This window comes from Antennarius striatus, chromosome 13, assembly GCF_040054535.1.
Source record: "Antennarius striatus isolate MH-2024 chromosome 13, ASM4005453v1, whole genome shotgun sequence".
In the NCBI taxonomy this organism is placed as follows: Eukaryota; Metazoa; Chordata; class Actinopteri; order Lophiiformes; family Antennariidae; genus Antennarius; species Antennarius striatus.
Window position 1 is genome coordinate 4,629,397 of NC_090788.1, and position 22,957 is coordinate 4,652,353.

The following is a 22,957-nucleotide window of genomic DNA, read 5'->3' on the forward strand; positions in this document are numbered from 1 at the left end:
GTGTGACAAATAATACAAAAACAATTTCCACTTAGGGGAATCAATAATGTTGATTCTGCTTTTATTATAACTATGGATGTATGGTTTACATCGGTTTAGTTACACAATACATAAACATATCATTATATACAGGTTTCTGGAAATATTTAATGGTCATCATAAATGTCGTTTCTCTGATGGGAGTCCAGTCCGCCGGAAGTCTGCCTCAGCCGCATGTTTTAGAGTGTTTGTCACGTGTTGGGTGTGTGTGTGGACCGGTATTAATGGAATTCTATTTGGGTTCAAACATTCAAACGGAGCAGAGGACAGTGCCATGACAGAACGCGCCCAGTCTTCTTGCGTCCTGGTTTTTATTTTCCAGACATCCGATTGGTTAACATTGTAATCTCGCGAGAATTGAGTAGCCAATCGCAGCGGTGCAACGCGGTCAAATTGAATGGGTTTTGAGGGAACTGGACTAACCCGTTTTGTTGAATTGATCTGCTTCGGACGTGCAAACAGGACAATCAGAAACCACAACAAGGTAAAATATAGCTTATTTTTTCTTTTTGTTTTAAAAAAGACCTTTTGATACAGTTCGAGAACTTGAACAGCAACGATGCCCAAACGGACAGCTAACGTCCGCGGTAAAATTAAACGTAATTTAGCTTCTTTTTTCCCCCTCGCCATGTCAGCAGCGCTCACGTTTGTTATCTTAGTTTGTTAAACTTTATGAATGCATGTTGTTCTATACATGTCTCTTGTAGATTGTTTTAAAATCTGAAAACGGATAAACAGTAGATATTCAATTCGAAATTGAATATTTGTTCCAAAGGGGCAATTAAAAATTTATATTTTTCCTCATATTGTACTTTAAAGTTTTGTGAGTTTGTTTATGTAGCTGATGGGTCTAAAGCCTTACCTATGCCTTTACCTAATATAAAGTACATTTGAATTTTTTTTTTCTCCACCCAGAAACTTCCATTTACTGTATTTATCTTGAGGCTTCACGATGGACAACGTTGCAGTTTCAAGACGAAATCGTAAACTAGTAGGTTAATGCATCATGTGAAATACTTCTGTTGTGTTGATCGCTCACTTTGTTGATTACACACGCATAAACTCAATATTTAAAATGTTCCAGCCTAAAAAATTTTTTTTTGTATTAGGAAAATAAAGAAAACACTCAGCCAGTGAAAGGGTACAAGTCCCTTGTTAAAAGTGAGAAAACATCTAACCCTCCTTTCCAACTGAAAAGCAACAAAAAAGATGAAACCAAAGCAAAAAATGATCCTTCTAAATCCAAGGGCAAAATTGCAGAGGCAAGGTCAAAGACGAGTGGGGATCTGAAAAAGGTCATGACTGTGCAGAGTGATGTGAAACTTAGAGTTACCGCTGAAGCCAAACATCGACGCCTGGGTAGTCAGACCTCTCTCAAAGAACAGCCTGCAAAAGACAAAACAGTTGCACATGTCCCGAAGCCACCGGCTGCTGTGCCCTCATCAAAACCAGCTCCTGGTATGTACAAAGGCAAGATTGTCCAGTCCAAAATTGGTGCCATTTGGAAGTCAAGTGCTAATGTGCAAGATGCCGATATGAAACCCGAGAGCCAAAGGGTGAGAAAGGTGAGGTCTGAATCTGTTGGTCACCTTCCTGGACAAAAATCTGCACAAACGAGGCCCAAGTTGGTGGTAAATCGACCTGTTCAGGCTGCCACCAGCCATCGTCTTGCCAAATCTTGGTCTGCTCGCCCTACTGCTAAAACCATTCCAGCAGCATCCACCACTGCCAGTTCCAGAAACACTGGTGTGATTTCCAACAAGAGGAATGGTGCTCAAAGCTCAAAGCTGGAGATTCCAGTGACGGACAGGAAGGTCAAAAAACCTCCTGTCTCAACCACCCTCAGCCAGTACAGATTAACCACGGAGACTGCTGAGGAAAAAAGGTAATATTTTACATTACACTTTGTTTGCATTGCAATTGGTTTATTTCAGACCCGTTCAGAAATGTATGTGTTCCCCCTGCAGAGCTAAACTGGCAGAGTGGAAGGCTTCCAAGGGCAAGACTTTAAAGAGACCGGCCATGACAACAGCAGCACCTTCAAAAACCTCTGCGTCTGCGAAACCTAAAGCTGATCCCGAAGCGAAGCTGCAGCTGGCTTCACAGTGCAACCCCCAAAATGAACCCCATGCAGAAGCAGACCCCCTGAGAGCAAAGTCGACCACACACAGCACAACATCAGGGATCATGGAGACTTCTCTAGACCTGCTTGATGCCTCTCATGCAGACCCTGGTGACCCCCAGGAGGAAGTGAACGATGTAAGGAAACAGACTGTTGGCTGTATCAATGTTTCTTTTCAACAGTGCTATAATCTTCTGCATTCATTGTTTTGCAGATTGTTGTGAATCTTTGTGATGCACTGGAGGCCATGGTGACACCCTCGAGATGTAATGATGGTAAGGTCGACTGTTGTTGGTTATTTCTTCATTATCTGCTCAGGTCTCTTGTATTTTTGCTCTAAAGTTTGCTAATAGTTGTTCTTGAAACGCGCTTCTGTTTAATCCCCTGTCATTGTTGTTTCCAACAGACCTGTTGCAGGTGATGGATGGATGTGGTGATGTTAAAGTAGAGGAAAGCAAACCAAAGGATGGATGTCAAAAAGAGGAGATAAAGGATGTTAGTGAGCAGCTGAAGGTTGAACAAGTGAAGGATGAGGAGGGGACAGATGAGGAAGTGCAAAGCGATGAGTGTGTGATGGAGACGTCTCCACAGAAGGAGGTCGCTTCTTTAATAAAGTACAGTGTGAAGACCACCCCATACCTGCAAAGGTGTGTGTGCGGCAATGCAAGGAAAGTTAGTTCATTAAATCACGTATTAGTAATTCTATTTGTAATACGGTGTTTTTTTACACTAATTTTTCTTCAGTGTCAAGAAAACAATTGCAGATGATGCCTGCGCAAACTCATCCAAGAGGAAGAGCAACATCAAAGATCTGAAGTTTCTCACGCCGGTACGCCGTTCTTGCCGTATCCAACGCAAATCCTCCCACCTGCCGTCGATGCTGCACGATCACGATCCCTGTGTGTCATCACTGGCTGAGCTGGTGAAGCTGGATGACGAATCCAACGCCTACATTTACAGGAAAAATCCATCTCTGCTGGAGGAGCTGCCCGACCAGACCAGAGAGTGAGAGGGGGGGGTGTGTGCAAGGTCATATACTGTACTTAAAAAAGACAAACTGCAGTTAATGGACACTTTATAATTTTTACTAATCTGAACGTGTCAGATTTAACAATTTTAACTGTCACGTTTTTTTCTTGGAGGATTACTCCTTTTCAGTTTTTCTACAGTCGTTCTCTGAATACTAAAGTTGAAATGTTGAATTGTTTGTACAATAAAAGAGTTTTATCTCAATGTTATGTTATGTTATATAGTGTCTTTTTGGGAGCAGGTGTGTAAATTGAGTTGTTCCAGGAACGAGTGTGAGGTTGAAAATATATGCATGGCAAATAAAGGAGTCTCAATTACGTCACACTGGAATCTTGTTTATTGTGGAATTTGGTCCAGTTTCCATGGTTACAAATGAAGTTGTGTTTTAGCAACTTATCCTCAACAAGTGGGCTTCGTGTAGATTTAGTTGCTCCTTGAGCAGCTTCACATCTTTTTCTTTATTTAAAAAAAAAAAAAAGCCAGACGACAGACATTTAATCCCTCTTTTAATTGACCACACTTAAAAAAAAACTTGAATAAACACTGCTTCCTCTGACTTTTGGCAAAAATTACATTTCCTGACATCGAGGTGGACGTTTTGACACCAGCTCTTTTTGATCACAAATGAGAAGATTCTTTATAACAAAAAAAAAAAAATCCACCTACCCCAAAAAGAATAATCGCTTCCCAACCTTTGTTCCTCAAACAAATTTTTTTTTTTTTAAAAAAAGCACTCTTGTCACTCATCTGCAGACCAGGGGGTAAGGTGTTCAGTGCTGTGTGCTAAAAGGCTGTTTCCACTGCTGCTTCAAGGTTCTATGTCCTAGAAAGTCCCCGGTTGTCCAGATCTTTCACCTGAAACACGGACCACAGGACCCCGTTAGAGAAGTACAGACAGCATGACTTCATACAAAGTTCCTGATCATAAAGCAAATGTTAAAACTGAATTATTCCAAATTTATACAGCATTCACTGCAACTCGTCAGTCAGGCCGTCATTTATCCACATGAATGTACAGTATGACGTTCAGGTTGAAAAAACAAACACATTTTTTAATTTATTCTTTGATTTCTAGAAGATCAGATCATCCAAAGAGAGAAAACAATCGTTAAATCCTGTAATTTCTCAACGAGTGGGTCAAGGAGCGAAGGTTTTACCTTGTATATCCTAACCAGCCAGTGCTCTGTCGTGTAGGCCTCCTCCAGCACATCCAGTTCAAAGTCTTTGTTTCCAATCTCAGCGTTCCTCACGCGGTCGTAGCCGGGCGGGCGCTCTGCAGACGAGATGGTTAAAACGGTCAGAACTACAGCATCGATGAGACAGATGTGGTTCACGTGTGACGGCGGAAGGATCACACTCACTGGCTTCTGTGTAGACCTGGCCGAAGCGATAGTAGCACATCTTGTACATGAGGCAGTTGAGTAGGACGGGCGAGCCCTCACGGTCCACCCGGAACTCTCCAGTGGGGGTGTAGTAGTCGTGCTCCTTGATGTGTTTGCCCGTGTCTGTGCTTCCTCCGATTCGGACCATCCACAGGAATTTGTTGATATCTACGATGCAAGCAGAAATAAATAAGACATAATTATGCAAAAATCTAATTTTGTGGCAGTGCGGAAGAATATTTATGTTATTGAGCCGTACCATCAGAGGAATATCCCGTCAGTCCTCCAAAGATGACCAGGACGTAGCTGACATCCAGCTCCCTCATAATCTCATAGGCCCTCTCCTCTGTAGATGCCATTGCCTTCAGAACACACACCAGCACAGTTAACGCAGCAGCGCCTTTAAAGCACTATTACCTTCATGTTCGCCCGGCTCACCTGCCCCACTCTGGAGATGTGTGTGTTATTCCACGTGTTGTTGTCCACCAGAATGGTTCGATTGGCCATGGCTGTTATCTGATAACCGTAATCCCACCAAGACATGACTTTGGCATCCTGGAAACGCAAAACACAACTGTTAAAACTGTATGAAGCCATTTCTACATTCAGATCTCTAACTCCTTTATGAATCTGACATTGGACCTCAGGGGTGTTGTGGCGGAGCCAGTAGTAGGCCTCTCTGAAGTCATCGAAGATGATGCGGCTGCCGTCGCCTCCGCGGGCCGACAGGACGATTGAAGGAGAGGAGTAGGCTTCGCTGGTCACCCAGGTAGAGTGGAAGGTGTACGTGATGAGGAAGAAGGCCATGACCAGAATCATCCCACTGGCAACCTGGTAGGTGTAGTCCAAATATTAAATATTAAAGTGGTTTATAGTGTATATAATACATCTATTTGTGTCTCATATTAAATCACATGGCAGACAGGAAGACACCACCCTCTCTGAACCAGCGTCTCAGACTCACCTCATTCTTAATGGGGTAGGTGGAGTCCTGCTGCTTCTTGCTCTTCTTATCCGGCCGGCTCACATCCAGGTTCTTCATGTAGGTGGTTAACACCTGGGACACACCGATGCCCGAAAGTATACACATGACCGGAGCCAGGACCAACATCAGACGCACCTGAGGAAAAAAACAAGTTAGCAACCTGCGTGATGTACGAAACAGGGGCTAATTGACTTCCCTAAATACATTTTCCCCCCACTAATATCAGCCTTGTATAATACTTCTTCAAAGGCTTTCTAGAAAGTCCTTTGACACCTATGCGAGGTTCTTTACAGGACGTACCATGACGGCTGAGAAGTACATGCTGGTGACTCCATACATGATGATGAAGATCCTGGCGTCCGACAGGTTGTTGAAACAGTAATACAGACCAACTATGAAGAAGAGGAAGGTAACAGTCACAAACAAAAACAACTAGAACCAAAGCAGTCACAGACTGAAACATCCCGCGACACCCCTCAATTCAAAATTTTACCCTGACCTACTTGCATAGGTCAAAGATCAAAACTAGTGCTCTGAACTACTTGCATAGATCAAAGCACATCATTTCGTACATCAGGTTGCTAACTTGTTTTGATCTATGGTCTTACACACACTGGCCTTCTCCCTCGTCTTTCTATCTCATCTGGTTCCTGAGTGTACAAAAGTTGAGATTTGACCTTGAACTACTTTTCTCAAGGTCATCATCTCATTTTCATCCACTCTGTCGCCCGAGTAAAGTGCTTTTTGTTTCATCTTTCTATCTGAAACGGTTGCAAAGATTTTTGGTGGACGAACGAACGAACACTGACAATCACAATACATCACCGCTTTGAGGTGGGATGTAAAAAAAAACAAAAAACAGGCTGAGCTGTGAGCTTTATGTTCTTCAAATGGGTTGATAATAGAGCTTGAACTAACTGTTCACACTTGCCTGGAAACATGAAGACCAGCAGCTGGAGGTCAAAGTAGTATGAGGACCAGGTCGTTGGCTGATGCTCAGAGACAGAGGCAATGATTGGAATGTTGTTCTTGGCGTAGGACGGATCCAGCAGGGAGTAGAAACGACCCGTCCATGGAGAGATCTTACCTGAAAGGAAACACACTTCTGGTCTGTCCGAAGCAAAACTACAGCATAGCAGTTTCTCAAAACAGGAAAAAAGGAGGTCAGAACGGGTCTGCCTCATCACTCTTACCAGTCAGCATGAGAACAGCGCCCACAGACAGCAGGATGAAGCCGACTAAAGAGATGACGCTCTTGAACAACACCTCAAATTGCTGGGCATTGAGTTTGCTGCGCAGGTAGTCCACAAAGGCGTGAATCTGGCACAAGCCAAACACACCAAAGGCTGCCATGTGCTCTGAAGATTGCACCGGCTGAGAAAAAGATGAGAGGAGGAGGACAGGGATGTGAGCCAGGTCTCACAAAACAGAGCAAATCTTTCTTTATATCATAAGAAACGACCTTTTTTTTTACCTTCTTTTGACTCTTTGAAATTTAGCTTTACAAGTCTAGTGAGTATTTTTCTTTACTGCGATCTATGTCTGTAAGATGAAGTGACACCAGAGCACCTTATGATAAGATAGAACTATATTCCCATCACCTCACCTGGAACCCAACAAAAGAGATCTGCATGGACAGGATGGTGCCCAAACAGTAGACTGTGCAGTAAGCCACATAGATGCGGTGAGAGAATCGGCCTGTGAGCATCAGAACTAGAACGTGGAGTGGGATGAGGTTGATCAGGAACACATAACCACCCCAGGAGGAAACCTAGAAACACAAAAACACATTATCAAAAACCAGAAACGCAGGATGAGCTCAGTAAAACGTGCCCGTCTTTAGACCTCCTCACCATGTAGAAGTAAGCCAGTGCGCACACGGATGACCAATACACAGAGCCTGTTTTCACCGCCTTAATCCACATGTAATAGGTCAACAGCATGCAGAAGATGGCAATGCCTGGGTGAAATAACACAGAGAGATTTCAGTAACAATCTGTTAGTGATGTTTTAACTCACTAGTACTGAATATATATAACATTGCTATACATACCCTCGTTATCATAGGAGCCAGCGACTGAACGAGAGATGTAACCTGGCACCACTGCAATCATGGCAGCAGCCAGGAGCCCAGCACCTGCATCCTGCGAAATAAAAACCCAAGTAGTAACATCCTCACCCTCACCCAAAGAAGGGTCGCAAGAAATAGATTGTATTCAGCCATCTACACCAGGGGCAGAAGTTCGACAACAGCAAGCTCTGCTCAAATTTATAACAGGCTTCTCCATAACAGCACAGCCCCCTCTTTTTAAATAAAGTTTTTCCTAGTCGGCCACTAAAACTATTTCTTGATCACATGATTGGAATGTATGCATGTGCATCTCTAATAAAGTTAAACCAGATTCAAGCAAAACATTCTAAAGAAGCACTTTGCTGTTTGTACAAACAACACGTAAAAGTGGATGTGCAAAGTCCTGTTGGAAAACATTCTTAAGTCTGTCAGAAACCTCAAATAACCTCTGACTGGGTTTAAGACTCTTAAATATGCATTACCAGGCAGAACAGGCCAAAAGAAGCAGGTTATTAAACTATTAGATTGTAGATCAACTGGGAACAAAAGCGTCCTTACTTTTTCGCTCCTTTCATCATAGTTTTAGTATTGATCCTTCATTTTAAATCTCACTGCTTGATTTTAAAGTGAAGAAAACCAGGTTTGCCTCTTTACCTTTAGTTCCTTGGTGAAGTGATAGGTGACAATTGCTGTGAAGGATGAAAACAAGGGAGCCAGGAAGACGCAGACATTGCGGATGTCGATGGTGATGTGGAAAAAATGTAGGACGTGGTACAGGACGGCTGAGGTGACCATCAGTCCTGGTGACAAGGAAAATAGAAATGGTCTCCAAGTGAGCAAATAAAGGCAAAGGTGAATTGTTTTTAACAACCCAGAATTAAGTTTATAAGGGCACATTCATCTACTAGTACTACTTTGTAATTACTTTTTTCTACCTGAATCATACCTGGATAAATTGTGCCACCGATAATCCTTCCCAGAGGATACCATGCCCTATCATCAAACCAGTTGTGAAATTTATAAAATCCTTCTTCTGCTAGGAAGCGGGTGGTACGGTAGTTGAAGTACCTGAAGGTAAAAATTAGACATTTACTTTACAGGGGATTTCTGTTCATGCTTGGAAACACGGACTTTTTACGGTAACAACACTTACGGATCAAACTCATGGATGACACTCTCAAACCTCAAAACAGAAAAGAGTCTGGTGGAGAACGCTGAGGGCAAAGATGGATCAGTGTGTTAGACTTGATTCCAGCAGGTAGGTTAGGATGGAGCATTTTGGATGTGGAAATAAAAGACTCACAGAGGACAGCAGCCATGGACAGGATGAGCAGCTTCAGCAGCGTGTCCTGCTTCTCATAGGACAAGCGCAGGAAGCCCAACTTGGTCATTTTGGAAAGGTAAGGGAGACTACCGTACTACCTAATGAGGGGAACACAAGCATTGGTAAAATGCAATATGATAAAATAAAATGAAAGTCAGATTCCATAGAAAAATCAGCGTCTGCCACTTGGAGACAACTTCCAAGTCCAGCCCAACCACATAGGGCCACGCACGAAGATGTGGCGTCAGGAACCAGGAAGCACTCGCACTGGAAAACTTGTGCAGGGATTTTTCCAGTGATTCAAAGGTTTTTTTTAAATGGTTTCAAAGGAAAACACAGTCCATCAAATTTAGCAAAACTCTGGAGCTGATTAAATGCTGACTTTAAGAGTGCGATTCAGAGCGAGCCTTGTAAGTACTGACAGTAAATACTCAAACCTCACAGGACAAGAATACGAACAGAAGCTAATAGCTGCTCACACAGTGAGATGTCGCATGCATGTCTAAAGTGAGTGCATCTTTTATCTTGTAGGCATCAGGCCGGTTGAGTTGATGCTGCTTCCATACAGTAAAAAAAGTGTGAGTAGCTAGCAACTAAGCTAACACTTTAGCGGCTGTATACCGTTATTGGACACCCTAAACCCGCACATCTTTTCTGATTTAAAAACATAAGTGACAAATTCACATGTTGCAAAGTGAAATTATTGTAAAATACACAATTATGACTTCTACATGACTCAAAATGTTCAATATGAAATGTTCTGTCAGACTCACCCGCTCTTCTCCTGATACTCATTCACTATTCACACACAACCTTCGCTGTAACCTAATCCCGCCCTGTTCATGACATACGGTATCTTTATTGGTAGAGCCACAGTCACTCGCAATCGTATAAAAATCTGATTGGTTTCCTGGCTGTCACTCAAACTGAGTTCCCTTCCTTACGACTATGGTTTAGTGACGTGTCCTTAGAGAAGAAATACAACTACTGCCCCCTACTGGTGTGAAACTTTGAATACAGTACCAGGTAATTTCAGCGTTACAACCAAAGCTGAATACGGTATTAACTCTTAACAACTCAATGATAAATCAATATTAGCAGTCATATCGATAATTTCTCGAAAGATCAGAATGGCTAACTGTAAGTTTTTCACTCTCGGGTTCTGTGTCCTTTCCAGAAATTTAAGAAATTACAACATAGGGCAACCTTTTATTCATTTTTATGACCAAAATTAAATTCTGATTGCAGACTTGCATTTCTGTCACACATGCTTTTTTTAAAATGAATTTTTCTCGTTAAAAAAATATTTCAACTAACCAATATAATCCTTGGTATCAAATATTTCATTTTTAAGTGCATTTTACATCTGTAATTGAGTTTGTGATTTACTGACACGATGATCAATATGGAGTACACGGGGCATTAACTCTAGAGGCCTTATGCAAATTGCATCATGAATAAGTTGGTTTGGAATTCTATTAAATCCAAAAACACCTTGTGAAATTAATTTCCCTGATGGAACCTCCTGAAGGGATGAATGAAGTCCTACTCTACTCTCTACTCTGAATATCTAGAATTGCTGTTACCACTGAGAAATTAAGACAATGTTTGATGCCTCAAATGTTGATGTGCATCTTCTTCCTTTTCAGGATGTCAGTACAGCGCCAGCTTCTTTCATCATAACAAAACTCACCATAAAATAACATTATATATTGTGGATGCTCAGCTTCAATGCCCATTTATTTCAGTCTTTATTACACCATTATACTGGATGTTCAACTCGGCAACCAGCTTGAAACATCCACTTCTGTCTCTAGCTAAATCATGACGTTGTTTCATTTTTGGTTTTGACACATCCCATCCTCACCATGATAGCAAACCTTGAATACAGCAATGAAATTATGGAACCTGACCAGTTTTTATTGAAATCAGATCATCTTTACAAAACATCACTCAAGTATTCGTCTGCACAAACATTATGTTCTCCTTGCAATAAACAGGCATCAGGGCGTCACACTGTGGCCTTGAAGTGATGCGTGACAGAAAAGTCGGTGACTGGGAGATTTTAAAGTGGGATGAAACTCCAAGCAAACCATAAGGCAACACACAAGACTCACATATGGATACGACTACAAACGAAGCACTCTCGGAATAAAAAGTCTCAATTTCTTGGGACTGCTAGGACATCGTCAATGGACAGAAACACATCCGTGTCAAGACAGCATTCGATCTTTGACTCGCAACATAAAAAAAACAAAACAAAACAAAAAAACCATGTAGCAACGGTAAAACAAAACTGTGCTTTGCCCTTCAAAGTAAAAAATTAAATCCTTCTTGAGTCACAAGTTTGCTTAAACATTAAAACTACGCAATTTCTTGTGCTCTAATTTATTAAAAGGAGACTTACTGAAATGGCACATTGTACAAAAAAATTTCACATACAAAAACAAGGGTACGTAAAATTTTTTGTGTGTGAGGCACAGAGTTGTCGATTATTGTGTCACACTGAAAATGTGTCCGGTGGGAGCAGCAAATGAAGAAGCAAAGGGCCACCAGAGAAAAACAACATGTAAACCCTTTGTGACACCAGGTCATCTGCACTAAACGAATCACATTGAGTCAAGCCTCTCATCATCATCACTGGGTGGGTGGAGGTCTGTGGCGGGTGGGGGAGATATGGGGCGATGTCAGCCGGTCCGAGGAGGTGGAGGACGTCAGGGCTGACTGCAGGTGGACCGTCTTGTGGAACAACTTGTTGCTGATCAGGACGACCAGCGAGAAGAGACGCAGCTGGAAGTGGCTGCAGGACACATCAGAGATCGGTGACGCCATGAAATCAATGACATTTTGTTTTGAATTTAAAAAGCTTATTTCACACTCACTACAACTTTGTCGGCGTCTTGGCCTCATTAGCACTGATGATGAAGAGTGGGAAGAGGATGGAGAATAAGCAGCCACTGGATAGACACAAAAGAAGGACAAAGAACACGGTCAACGACGACACAAACCTGTTTTTTGTTGAACTCTCTCACCGATAGCTACCTGATGATATAGGAGGAGGGCAGGGCAGTCAGCAGAGCCATGGGCAAACCGAAGCCAAAGTAATACGGCCAGTTCCTCTCGATGTTGGAAAGCCGCTGATGCATCTCAATGCCTTGATAAACATATAAAAAAAACAAAAAAAAACCAAAGCAGATGATTAAGTTAACCCGGAGGATATAATTCAGACTGAAAGAAAGGTTGAGCCGCTCACCGTTGTTGAACCAGCGGTACTCGAAGCAGTACAGGGAGTAGAGCAGAGACATGTGGAGGAGGCTGACCATCTGCCCTATGGCATCGATGGGGAAGAGACTCACGATCATACCCTAGACCATAGAATAACCACAAGTTAGATTCAACACGCAGCAGATGTTGTGTGCTCGTGCTCCCATTTAAATCCTTTGTTCTTCAATTCACATTATAGTGAAGATTGAAGCAATTTAATACATTTTATTGAGATGTATGATTCCAGTAAGAAACTGGACACAAAAGATACGTGTCAATAAATGTGAAATACAGTCTTCAGTTATACTGTTAATAATAACGGAACATCATGGGGTCATTTTATTCTGTTAGACACTTGTGTGAAATTTGTCATAACTTGCATATGACTTACTGGAGCAGAGAAACACAGTCCTTAAACATTAAAGACAATAGGTGTGCGCTGAGTCATACCTGAATGAGGAAGAGCGCCTGAAGGAGCAGATTGAAGAGCATGTCTGCGATGATTTTACTGACGCTGGGGAATGGCTGCACTTTACATCCAGATACTTCAAACGCTAGGTCAGCTATGTCCTGCAACAGAAAGAGAACAAAAATCACTTCAGCATTGTGACATGGATATGAGCTGACAGACTGCTGTTTCTGTGTAGTTACTTCGATGACACTCATTTTTAGGTATTTTGTATCATTACATCCTGATCCTCCAACATGAAAACAATGAGGTATAAATCATTCTCTTCATAAACAAGTTAAAATGCGTGAATGTTGTTGTTGTTATCTGCAGACGCAACAGGTCAGAAGAGACAGCCTGAGGTGAAGCGTCACCTTTTCTTTTTTATCAGATTTCTAGCTGCTACAAGTTTTTTCTCAGGAACTGACTGAAGTGACAGGAGTCAAACTGAAAGCCTTGAATAAAAGGGAATCAATTCACTGTATTTTGCTGATAAGTAATAAGTTTTTAACACTGCAGAAAATTGATTACTGTGTATTATGTGGGAGAGGAGACAAAAGCCATTTACTTTTTTTTAAAAAAAGTTCCAGCGTTATCTACTCTTCTTCATGCTGACAGAAAGCGGGGTGAAGTTTCTCAGTCCACAAACCAGTTCTGGAGCATTTCTTTCTAACGCCCTGAAAAGCACGCCCTCACCTGGAACCAGATGGCGTTGACAATCTTGCTGAGGACGAACAGAGGGAGCACCCAGAGAGCACTGAAGACAGAGGTGAGAATGAACTCCAACCATGACCACACACTGCCATGGAGGGAGGGGTCACCTGCAGCAAAAGCAGACTTTTGACCAACTGATTCCCAACGAGCTACAGAACCTTTTCCGTTTTCATTAGCAGCCAAACATACCGATGATTTTTGCTGTGAGAGTCTGCAGCAGTGGAATAAACACCCGGTAGAAGAGAAACAGACTGAGCTGGATTGAGAAAACCAAAGGCTGATGTTACAATTTCGAAACATATGCTTCCCACACAACAGGTCAAAGTCAAAGTTCTCAGGGTTCTCAGACAGCAAATGAAGGATCCGTTTCTTTATACAACTTATATATTTGAATGTCAAAAGTTGCAGCTGTGTTAATAATTCCGTCTAAGAAGCACATGGATGATGAGCTTTAATCTAATACTTTAAACTTACCCAGAACACTCCTCCATTCCAGGCACAGCACTGAAAAATCCTACTTGCTACTTTAGGATCACTGAAAAAGAACAAACATCTTACAATCACAGCTATTGATAACAAAAATACAGTAAAGGGGGTGAAAGGGAAAATGTAGGAGGAGCATTCTGAGCTTTTTCAGAACAGCTGCTGATAGATCACGCAAATAAATATAATCAATGAGAATTTCTGACTGTTTAAGAAGGAAAATGAGTGAGACAGCAGCGTACTTGTCCGGTTTGCGCTCCGCACTCTGTGCTCGTCTCTGTGCCAGGGCCCCACAAGCCCTTCTCCTCCGCTGCTCTTCCCTCTTCTGCTGAATGCGAGCATCCAGCTTGGAGATTGTTCCAATCCCCAATATGGAATCTTTGATCCCCTAAAGAAGATTATTAATTACTTTACATCTATTTGAACAAATATCTTTGTGTATTTAAAAATACAAAAATCGTGTTGCTTACCATCGCAACATTGCGGAGGAAGGCCCTGACGCTGTCTGTCATCTCTGGACCAGCTGCAGATCCATCAACTGCAGAAGGACGGGGAGCTGGTGACCTGATGGGCAGCTTTCATGGCAGGGAGGGACTCACCCAGGAACCTGCAGTACACAAGCACAGTTGACTTCACTTCTTATGACAAGGACTTACTAATCAAGCCTGTGGGTGTTGCTCACATTTCTAGCCCCCCACTGTTTAACTCTCCGTGCCCTGCCTCTCTGCCTTTGGTTATTTGCTTGAATGCAAATGTCCCCCTCCGTGTCTCTTTGTGTTAACATCCCCCATCTACTGTCCCTCACCCTTTGGTCACTATTTACATTGTGTGCACTGCATAAATATATTTACTGTGGGTCAACTTGGACTCAGGGTCACCACCTGAATGTATAATAAATTCATACCACAGCAAACTACGTGTTTGGACTTTCTTGAACACCTACTGTATGACAAAAACAACTAAAAACAGGAGCTTCAGGTCAGAGTTCCACCTATAAATGTGAAAACACTGACTAAACAACAGCCCCAACATTGTTGACGACACAGGTAGGGGGCATTCTTCAGTAGATCTAGATTCAGTTTGCAGTTGTAAGTGGATTGACTTCATTTAATTTCTCATACATGTCAGTTTTATCCAAATGGACTGAGTTGACCATATCTGTGATGAAATTTCACTTTCAGTGCTTTAAGAAGTAAATGATATTTGGCACATTGTGTCTGCATATATAACAAAGAACGTAATCACGTGACAAAAAACAACTCCAGCTTTAAGACCTACTTGCAGTAACTTCTGTTTTGTGTTCATTCATAACTGATACAGTTGATAAAACCACACACTACGTAAGAAAAAAATAATGTTGTGGTGATTTTGTGGTTTTTCCACGTTCTGGAATCTTTGTTTTATCATTTCCTTCTTAGCAGGGCAAAATGTAAAGATACTCACCGACAAACAAAAGAACAAGACATTCTCCCTTACTTGTCGCTTACTGTTCTGACAATGACTCTTGTAAATAGAGACAGATCCCTAACGTCATTATCTGATGACTAAATACCCTCATCTGACTTCTTTTGAATCTCAACAAACCACCGAGTGTCTCAATCATCTCACCTTAACAACAAAGCAGAATGAGGACCTCATTTAGTCATTGTTTTGTTGACACTGTCTGTGCCCACTTACGTTAGCAAGTTGAGTCAGCGAGTTAGCTCAATTTAGGACTAGCGTAAAGTCAGTGTTAGCTGACGAGTCTTAATAATCTCGTATGTGAACAACCTCTTCATGGTGTTATTATTCTGGTCATCGTGATGCCCGTTATGTCCTAATCTTTGATTTTTGTTGTTTTGTTTACAGCTCGTTTGCTAGCTTGTTTGTCTGTGTTGCTAGCTAGCTAGCGAGAACTATTTACGCTCTACAATTAATTTTACTTTGTTTTTCATCACGACAACACTTCAAGCTAGTCTGTGGAATTAAATACGAGACATGTAAAGAATCGCAGGGTATTTCTTACCTCATGCGTCAGGCTAGACGTTAAAATAAATTTGTTAATTGTTCTTTTTTTTTTTGTCCCTTTAATTATACCAGCACCAAACAAACAGGACCAGAAGCCAGGGCCGTTGAAAACATATTGCGCAAACTCCTACTTCCGGGGATCATGGGAAATGTAGTCGTAAGCGGAAGACGAATTAAAACGGAGTTTACACCTCATTTATCTCCTAAGCGTTTTAAAGAAGGCAATTATAAGACATGTTTCAGCATATTATTTTATTTTTTAAATTACAGGTAACCAGTTTTTATCCCCCCCCCCGAGTGTATTTACAAACAAATATGTCTTTCAGGAAAATAAGCAAATTCGATGAAGAAATGTTGTCATTATCAGCTCAATGCAGTTTTTTTTTTTTTTTTTGCAAAGCAGGGGTGTGTTACATATTCATAACTCTGTACCGGGGCACTCCCAGGAGGCGGCGCGTTGTTTACGCGGCTGTCATGCGTTACATACGCTTCTGTAAAACTTGCGTGGACTTCAGCAAATGTCACTGGAAAACATCTGACATCCCATCCATGGTTGCCTTGCGGATACGAAACGCACACAAAAGGAAATATGTCCTTATCTGCCTCTGCATCGCCGTCATCGTCATGTACAGATACATCAGGTGAGTTTAGGTCTTCATATTATTTAGTTTATGTCAGATATAAACAATGTGAGGCTCTTCCTGCATTTTTGCATTAACTTATTATCATGTCAATACTTTAAGTCTGAAGAAAAACAACACATACTGTACTGTACATTGTCCCAGACACAAAAATCATCACATACTATAAATACAGATATACTATAATAGATATGTGTTGAAATGATACACTATAGGTTAGAATAAGTCATAATCCCCTTATGTTGCCTCTAAATTTAAATATGTTCCTTTCTGCTCTTTTGTAATTGTATTTCTCTACACAGGACCTCTTCAAATTCCTGTGTAGCATGTCATGTGGTCCGTTCAAGCACAATAGCCTAACAGTATTATTTGAGCTGCTGCTCCTCTTCCAGCATGCCAGCAGGGCGACGGAGAATGAGCAGGATGGTGGGACTGAGCGCCAACTCATCCCAACTCAACTTGGGGGGAAAGCCCTTCCAAATCCTGGGGGGATCCATCCACTACTTCCGTGTGCCCAGGGCGTATTGGAGGGATCGCCTGTTGAAAATGAAGGCCTGTGGTATCAACACCCTCACTACGTAGGCAAACTGTTCTGGATGTGTTTGACTTTGACCGGCTGTTAGACTGACTGTTAACAGAGATCATCCCGGATTGTTGCAGGTATGTGCCGTGGAGTCTGCACCAGCCGGAGAAAAAGCTTTTCATCTTTCACTCACAGCTGGATTTAGAGTAAGGAAATCCCGATTAATCCGCTATCATTAAACCAACTGAAAATGTCCAGGTATAAGAAGGAAAAAGCCTTGCAGGATGTCTCTAGATTGGAATACTCTGCTCTTCTTCTCATCACCTGAAGCCTCAAGGCCTCAGGGGAGAAGTTCGATGCAGAGAGGTCCCACCTGACAACGGCGACGTTTCCTCAACGATAGCAACTTGGCAAGACGTTAACAACTGCGGTGATGAGTAAAGGGGGATGTAACACCTTCATCCAGCACTGCTGTTGTTACCAAGCGCATTTCACACTGCTGAAACAAAGAGATGGGATCTCTGGGGACTGAAACCTGCTGTTTGTGCAGGTAGATCTTCACTGATTGTCTCCTGTGTTTTCAGAGCTTACATCAGTCTTGCAGCTGACTTGGGGTTGTGGGTGATTTTACGTCCAGGGCCCTATATTTCTTCTGAGCTGGACCTAGGAGGACTGCCAAGGTAAACGTGTGCATCATTGTGTTTATAAACCCTGATTGGCTTTATTTGTACAACTACAGACTGTTCAATGGCACAACAAACTGAACCACGACTCATATCTGATCAACACTTCCTAGTTTTTATGAGGGTTTTTTTTCAGCCTCCATATATCAAAGGATACAGGAAACAGTATGGCTGACACTTCCTGTTCACAAACTATATCTATGGAGCTGAACGCTGCACCAGATCATGAGTGTGAAAACACTTTACCCAAGAAGATTCTGCAGTAACAAAATTTTACATTTGACTCACACTGCCTTAAAAGTATTTGATCAGAGAGATGCTGCAGCTGGAGGATATCATATGTACTCTGACTTGTTTCCTGGCTCTTTGCAGCTGGCTCCTCAGAGACGGCAGCATGAGACTGAGGACGACGCATCCGGGCTTCACTCAGGCCGTCAACACTTTTTTTGACAAACTCATACCAAAAATTGTTCCGTTGCAGGTCACTTTTCCCTCACTGAATCTTTTTTTACGGCTTATTCAACACATTGTCAATGAAATAAAATGTTTCTCTTTTTCAGTTCAAGAAAGGAGGTCCCATCATCGCCGTGCAGGTTGAAAATGAGTACGGATCCTTTGCAAAGGATGACAGTTACATGGTTTTCATTAAGGAGGTGATGTGATTGGTTGATTGCAGTGCCGTCTTAACAACACATCATAGCATGCATGTGCTAATAGGGATTGCTATTGATAAAATGATATAACTTATTTGAAAGGCATTACAGTCCAGAGGGATCAGCGAGCTCCTGCTCACAGCAGACAACCAGGACTCATTAAAGTCTGGGGGCGTGGATGGAGGTATTATTACCACACACACACACACACACACACACACACATAAGCAAACACATACACACCTCTGTATCTTATCTTGCAGCTGTCAGATCAGTGAAGTTGCAGAAATTAAGCCAGAGAGACATCCAGGCTCTGAGCGCCATCCAGGTATAAATCCCACCTATCTAGATCAGTTCAGCAGGTCCGGGTCTATTCAGATAGTCATGTGACTTTTTTCTGCATTATTTGTCAGCCCAACAGCCCCACTATAGTGATGGACTACTGGACCGGGTGGTATGATGTGTGGGGTGAACTCCACCATGTGCTTCCACCAGAGGGTATGGACGGAATTTCTTGTAGATAAAAATATTTTTTTATCGATGCTCGTGCTTTTAAGGAGACTGGGACACTCCAGGGTTTGTTGTTGGCTGAAGACAAGTTTTTTTGTTTGTGCACAACTGAACCCAGGATGAGGTCAAGTCTTGGGTTAAATGTGTATTCTGGTAGCTCTTCTTTATCTCTTCTTTTAGTTTTCTACACCACTAACCACCCAGAAAGTTGAAAATTGTTGTTTTGAGTTGAAATAAACCATTGACTTAAAAATCAGATATTGGGAATGGGAATCACAAACTGGTCACATTGTCGAATCTCGAAAAAGTCACTCTCAGCTGCTTTAAAGAAAAATCACCCTGTCTCCCTCTGGGGGCTTGTTTATTTTTCTTCTGCTTTGCTTTTTTACAGTAGCAGCACCAGCAGCCAACAATGTAAATATAAATGCAAATGTGTGTTTCCAACCTCTTGTCCCTTTTGAATTTGGCACCAGCTCAGAAACAGGCAATCAAAGGATGTCTTGTTTTTTTTTTTTTATTTCACAACTGTTCTGTGGTTTCTTCTCAGCAGGGAACGTTCGGTTTCTATTTAGAGTGAACATGTTGAACTTTTTTGGCAGACATGATGTCCACCGTGAGAGAGATGCTGAGGCGAGGATTCTCTATCAACCTATACATGTTCCACGGAGGCTCCAGTTTCGGCTTCGTGAGCGGAGCGGTCGGCGATCCGTCCTACAAAGCGCTCGTCCCCAGCTACGGTTGGTTCCTCCGTCATGTGCTCCAAAGCAAACAAACCAGCTGTCTTTTGAATGCAAATGTACAAAGACTTTATTATAATGCTGAGGCACTGCTGTGTCAGAGTGAGAGAACATGGTCCTTATTCTGCACAGAACAGCAGTGACCTTTAATCTCCAGCAGATGGCAGCACCTGAAAACTCATCTCTTTCCAGATTATGATGCTCCCTTGTCTGAAGCTGGGGAATACACACCAAAGTACCACCTGCTGAAGGATTTGCTGTCTCGATATAACAGTAAGTCGCCTGTGACTTACTGTGTGACTGACTAACCTCTGCTTGACCCCATGTTTGACCTGTCTGTGCAGAAGAAGACCATTTACCTGACATGCCAGCACAGCATTACAAGGAGGCTTATGAGCCGGCCATCATGTACCAGCACCTGTCATTATGGGATGCTCTGAGCTTCACTGAGGGAGTACGTTTTATGTAAGATTACATTTCGCCTAAATTTGCAATGAAATTTCTTTAGTTTTTTTCAATCAAGGTGGTCATTTTTATGTTGTTTTTCTTGCAAAGCCATTTAAGTCACCCAAGCCAATAAGCATGGAGAATCTCCCCGTGAACAATAAGAACGGTCAGTCCTATGGATACACGCTGTATGAGACCAGCATCACCAGCGGAGGGCTGTTAAAGTCTGGAGACAACGTCCGAGACCGAGCCCTGGTGAGTTCTCAGTGTACACGATGACACGGAAATCATTTTCCTAGTTTTATCCATTACTATTAGTTACTCTAAAAATTATTGAGCAGATTTCACAGAGAATTGTGAAGATATTCTTAGTCTTGCACCCTTTTGGGTGTAGGTGTTATATTTCTATTTTTGCTGCCCTGAAAGACCAAGTGACAGATTGTGGTATTCTTGGCAATTTCCGCCATGAGCAGTGCTTTCAGAGATATTTCACCAGTGTCAGACAGCACAAATAAAATATTAGAGAGGCAGTCCGAAGTGTAGATCTCTCTAATGTTTCTCTAGCTATTGAGGGCCAGATAAAACACTTCTGTCTTTAGAAAAAGTCTTTATTTTTTTATTTTTTTATTCATTAGAATTAATTTTTAAAAAACGCCAGAGATGGTTCGTAAAGTACCTTCAGCGTTATTGAATTTAAAAAAATCCTTACTTCAATCATTTTGAATCATAGGCCAATTATATTTTAAGCTTTTCCCTTCAGGTTTTTGTAGACAGGAGCTACATCGGCCTTTTCAAGCGGCAAAGCCTGGAGCTGGCTGTTTCTGATGAGAAGGTACGGCATCATCCTGGACGATGAAGGCGCTCATCCGATGTGATGAATGCTGAAATGACAGCCGTGGAAAGTTGCAAATGACTTTTAAATCCATCACTCTCTGCAGGGTCGGCGTACTTTAAGTTTACTGGTGGAAAACTGTGGACGAGTTCACCGAGGAAAGAACCTTGATAAACAACATAAAGGTGATCGACAGACGATGAGCAGCTCATTGCTTTGCCTGCTATTAAATCAGTCAAGCACTCAGTCAATAGCATACAGGCCAATTTTTATTTGTATTCTTGCAGGCCTTGTGGGAGACATTTTATTAAACAATATCCCCTTGAGGGATTTTACAATATACAGCCTGGAAATGAAACCCAGCTTTATTGATAGGTTTGAACACTTTATTGAATCTAAAGCATCACATATAAAAAAAATTTGTTTTGCTGTGATAATGCATTTGAAGTGGATCCCTTATTTCAGTCTTTACCAGGCAGCTTGGAAACCTCTGCCTGAATCGCCAACCTTCCCAAGTTTTTTCATGGGGAGGCTATTTGCCTACGGATACCCGAGCGACACATTTGTCAAACTTCCAGTAAGTAGATTAAATCATATAGTTTTTCATCCTAGGTATATTTTTTGTGCAGAAAAAAAAAATCAGATTGTAAATTATCTCCCAGGGCTGGCAGAAAGGTGTGGTGTTCATCAACGGGGCGAATCTGGGCCGCTACTGGTCCATCGGCCCCCAGCAGAACCTTTACCTCCCGGGTCCTTTCCTCAACAGTGGAATCAATCAGGTGGGGTAAAAATGTATAAAAATGTGTGACGTGTTCATGTATGTGCTTTAAATGAGATTGAAAGCTGTTAAACGTTACTCCTGCTGGTGTGAAGAGGAGAACGCAGACTGGACGTACTAGTTAGCTGTAATTTCTTTGATTCGCCACACGGGGGAGCTACTTCCTTCATTTCCTGCTTGTGTTCCTGAGGCTCATCCACATTCACACCAGCACACAATCACCAGTGGAACAACTGGGATTGAGCAGTTTGCTGTTGGACCGACTTTTGGATAAGAGGACGGCGGCTCTACCTCCTGAATCTAAGCGTCTCTCCTTTGTCTCAACCTTTTTCCTCCAAATGCAGGTGATCGTGTTTGAGGAGCAGGAGGGCGACTACAAGGTCCACTTTGAAGAAACACCTGATCTCGGCATGGCAGCGGACATCCAGTGACATCACCACCTGGATTTTTTTTGTGTGTGTGCGTGTGTGTGTGTGTGTGTTTGTGTAAACGTGGTTCTTTTGACAAATATTTATAAAATTGTTTTTACATTAAATTATAAAATTCAGGGACATGTTTTGTCAATATGGTCATTTCTAATAATGTTGACATATAGACATAGACACAGAGACGTGTTTCAGCGCGAGCTGTTTATAGCCATATACTGTACATACATTTCCTTCAATTACAGTGACTTTTTTTTTTTACATCTTTAAACTCATTTTAAGTTAATACATTTTTAATTTTCTGCATTGGGAAGAAAATCATGCCTGGTATTTGAATGAATGTTTATTTTTATGGCAATTGGTTTTTAAAAAAAAATAAATAAAAAAAAATAGCAGTGATTCAAATGAAACAGAAGCAGGTTTTCAGTCAGATCGGAGATTCAATCATGACTTACAAACCGGCCATCCTCGGTGAGAATAACTGTAAAACAATAAATAATTCTTTCCTTCTCTCAGTGGAGTTTTTATTAGCTTAGGTAGAAGCCTCGGAATGCTGACTCTTAAATATGAGTATACCTGGTCTGTTACAGCATATCGGGAATAAACAAGAGCTTGGGGGTAAACAACTTCTTGAGAGCATTCTGCTGTAATAAATTCTGTCTTTGAAGGCCTCTGGGCTCTTCAAGCGCTCAGCATGTGAATGCCTTCTGAGGAGGAGCGGGACTCCTAATTAGTCAGGATGCTATCTAAATAGCTCACTTTTGTACAGTACGAACGGGGAGGGCTCAGATCCCCTCAGTGCTGTCCGTCAGTCAGCGCCGACTCACTTCAGACAAGGATCCCTTTTATTCCTCGGTGCA

General features: G+C 42.0%; 4 protein-coding genes across 5 annotated transcripts; 2 read left to right on the top strand and 2 right to left on the bottom strand.

Moving 5' to 3' along the window:
• Positions 1-289: 289 nt before the first annotated feature.
• On the top strand, positions 290-3,508 carry si:ch211-266i6.3 (cytoskeleton-associated protein 2). Its single transcript, XM_068331750.1, has 7 exons — positions 290-523; positions 955-1,030; positions 1,149-1,924; positions 2,007-2,298; positions 2,376-2,436; positions 2,568-2,808; positions 2,906-3,508. The coding sequence occupies exons 2-7, from the start codon at positions 992-994 to the stop codon at positions 3,168-3,170; spliced, it is 1,674 nt and encodes a 557-aa protein (XP_068187851.1). The 5' UTR covers positions 290-523; positions 955-991; the 3' UTR covers positions 3,171-3,508.
• Positions 3,509-3,651: 143 nt separating this feature from the next.
• stt3a (STT3 oligosaccharyltransferase complex catalytic subunit A) lies at positions 3,652-9,771 on the bottom strand. The gene is made up of 18 exons (XM_068331749.1): positions 9,726-9,771; positions 8,932-9,050; positions 8,782-8,842; positions 8,575-8,696; positions 8,283-8,428; positions 7,611-7,701; positions 7,411-7,517; positions 7,164-7,328; positions 6,751-6,931; positions 6,489-6,644; positions 5,858-5,949; positions 5,537-5,692; positions 5,215-5,403; positions 5,011-5,127; positions 4,832-4,934; positions 4,552-4,740; positions 4,348-4,463; positions 3,652-4,045 (listed from the first exon to the last, which is right to left on the bottom strand). Exons 2-18 carry the CDS (start codon positions 9,017-9,019, stop codon positions 4,007-4,009), a joined length of 2,118 nt encoding a protein of 705 aa, XP_068187850.1. The 5' UTR covers positions 9,020-9,050; positions 9,726-9,771; the 3' UTR covers positions 3,652-4,006.
• Positions 9,772-10,846: 1,075 nt separating this feature from the next.
• Positions 10,847-15,991, bottom strand: ei24 (EI24 autophagy associated transmembrane protein). Its single transcript, XM_068330645.1, has 11 exons — positions 15,867-15,991; positions 14,332-14,468; positions 14,104-14,249; positions 13,853-13,913; positions 13,568-13,634; positions 13,361-13,485; positions 12,667-12,786; positions 12,206-12,317; positions 11,995-12,106; positions 11,835-11,909; positions 10,847-11,752 (listed from the first exon to the last, which is right to left on the bottom strand). The coding sequence occupies exons 2-11, from the start codon at positions 14,371-14,373 to the stop codon at positions 11,590-11,592; spliced, it is 1,023 nt and encodes a 340-aa protein (XP_068186746.1). The 5' UTR covers positions 14,374-14,468; positions 15,867-15,991; the 3' UTR covers positions 10,847-11,589.
• Positions 15,992-16,267: 276 nt separating this feature from the next.
• Positions 16,268-22,169, top strand: LOC137605827 (beta-galactosidase-1-like protein 2). 2 transcript variants are annotated; one of them, XM_068330643.1, is made up of 19 exons: positions 16,268-16,509; positions 16,902-17,087; positions 17,170-17,238; positions 17,617-17,712; positions 18,088-18,196; positions 18,276-18,368; positions 18,471-18,552; positions 18,632-18,696; positions 18,782-18,866; positions 19,478-19,615; positions 19,808-19,888; positions 19,960-20,069; positions 20,171-20,317; positions 20,823-20,894; positions 21,001-21,079; positions 21,182-21,269; positions 21,360-21,471; positions 21,557-21,673; positions 22,017-22,152. In XM_068330643.1, the coding sequence occupies exons 1-19, from the start codon at positions 16,343-16,345 to the stop codon at positions 22,101-22,103; spliced, it is 1,983 nt and encodes a 660-aa protein (XP_068186744.1). In that variant the 5' UTR covers positions 16,268-16,342; the 3' UTR covers positions 22,104-22,152. The 2 variants fall into 2 exon arrangements, with proteins under 2 accessions (XP_068186744.1, XP_068186745.1); XM_068330644.1 differs by lacking the exon at positions 21,182-21,269 and having other exon boundaries at positions 22,017-22,169.
• The last annotated feature ends 788 nt before the right edge of the window (positions 22,170-22,957 follow it).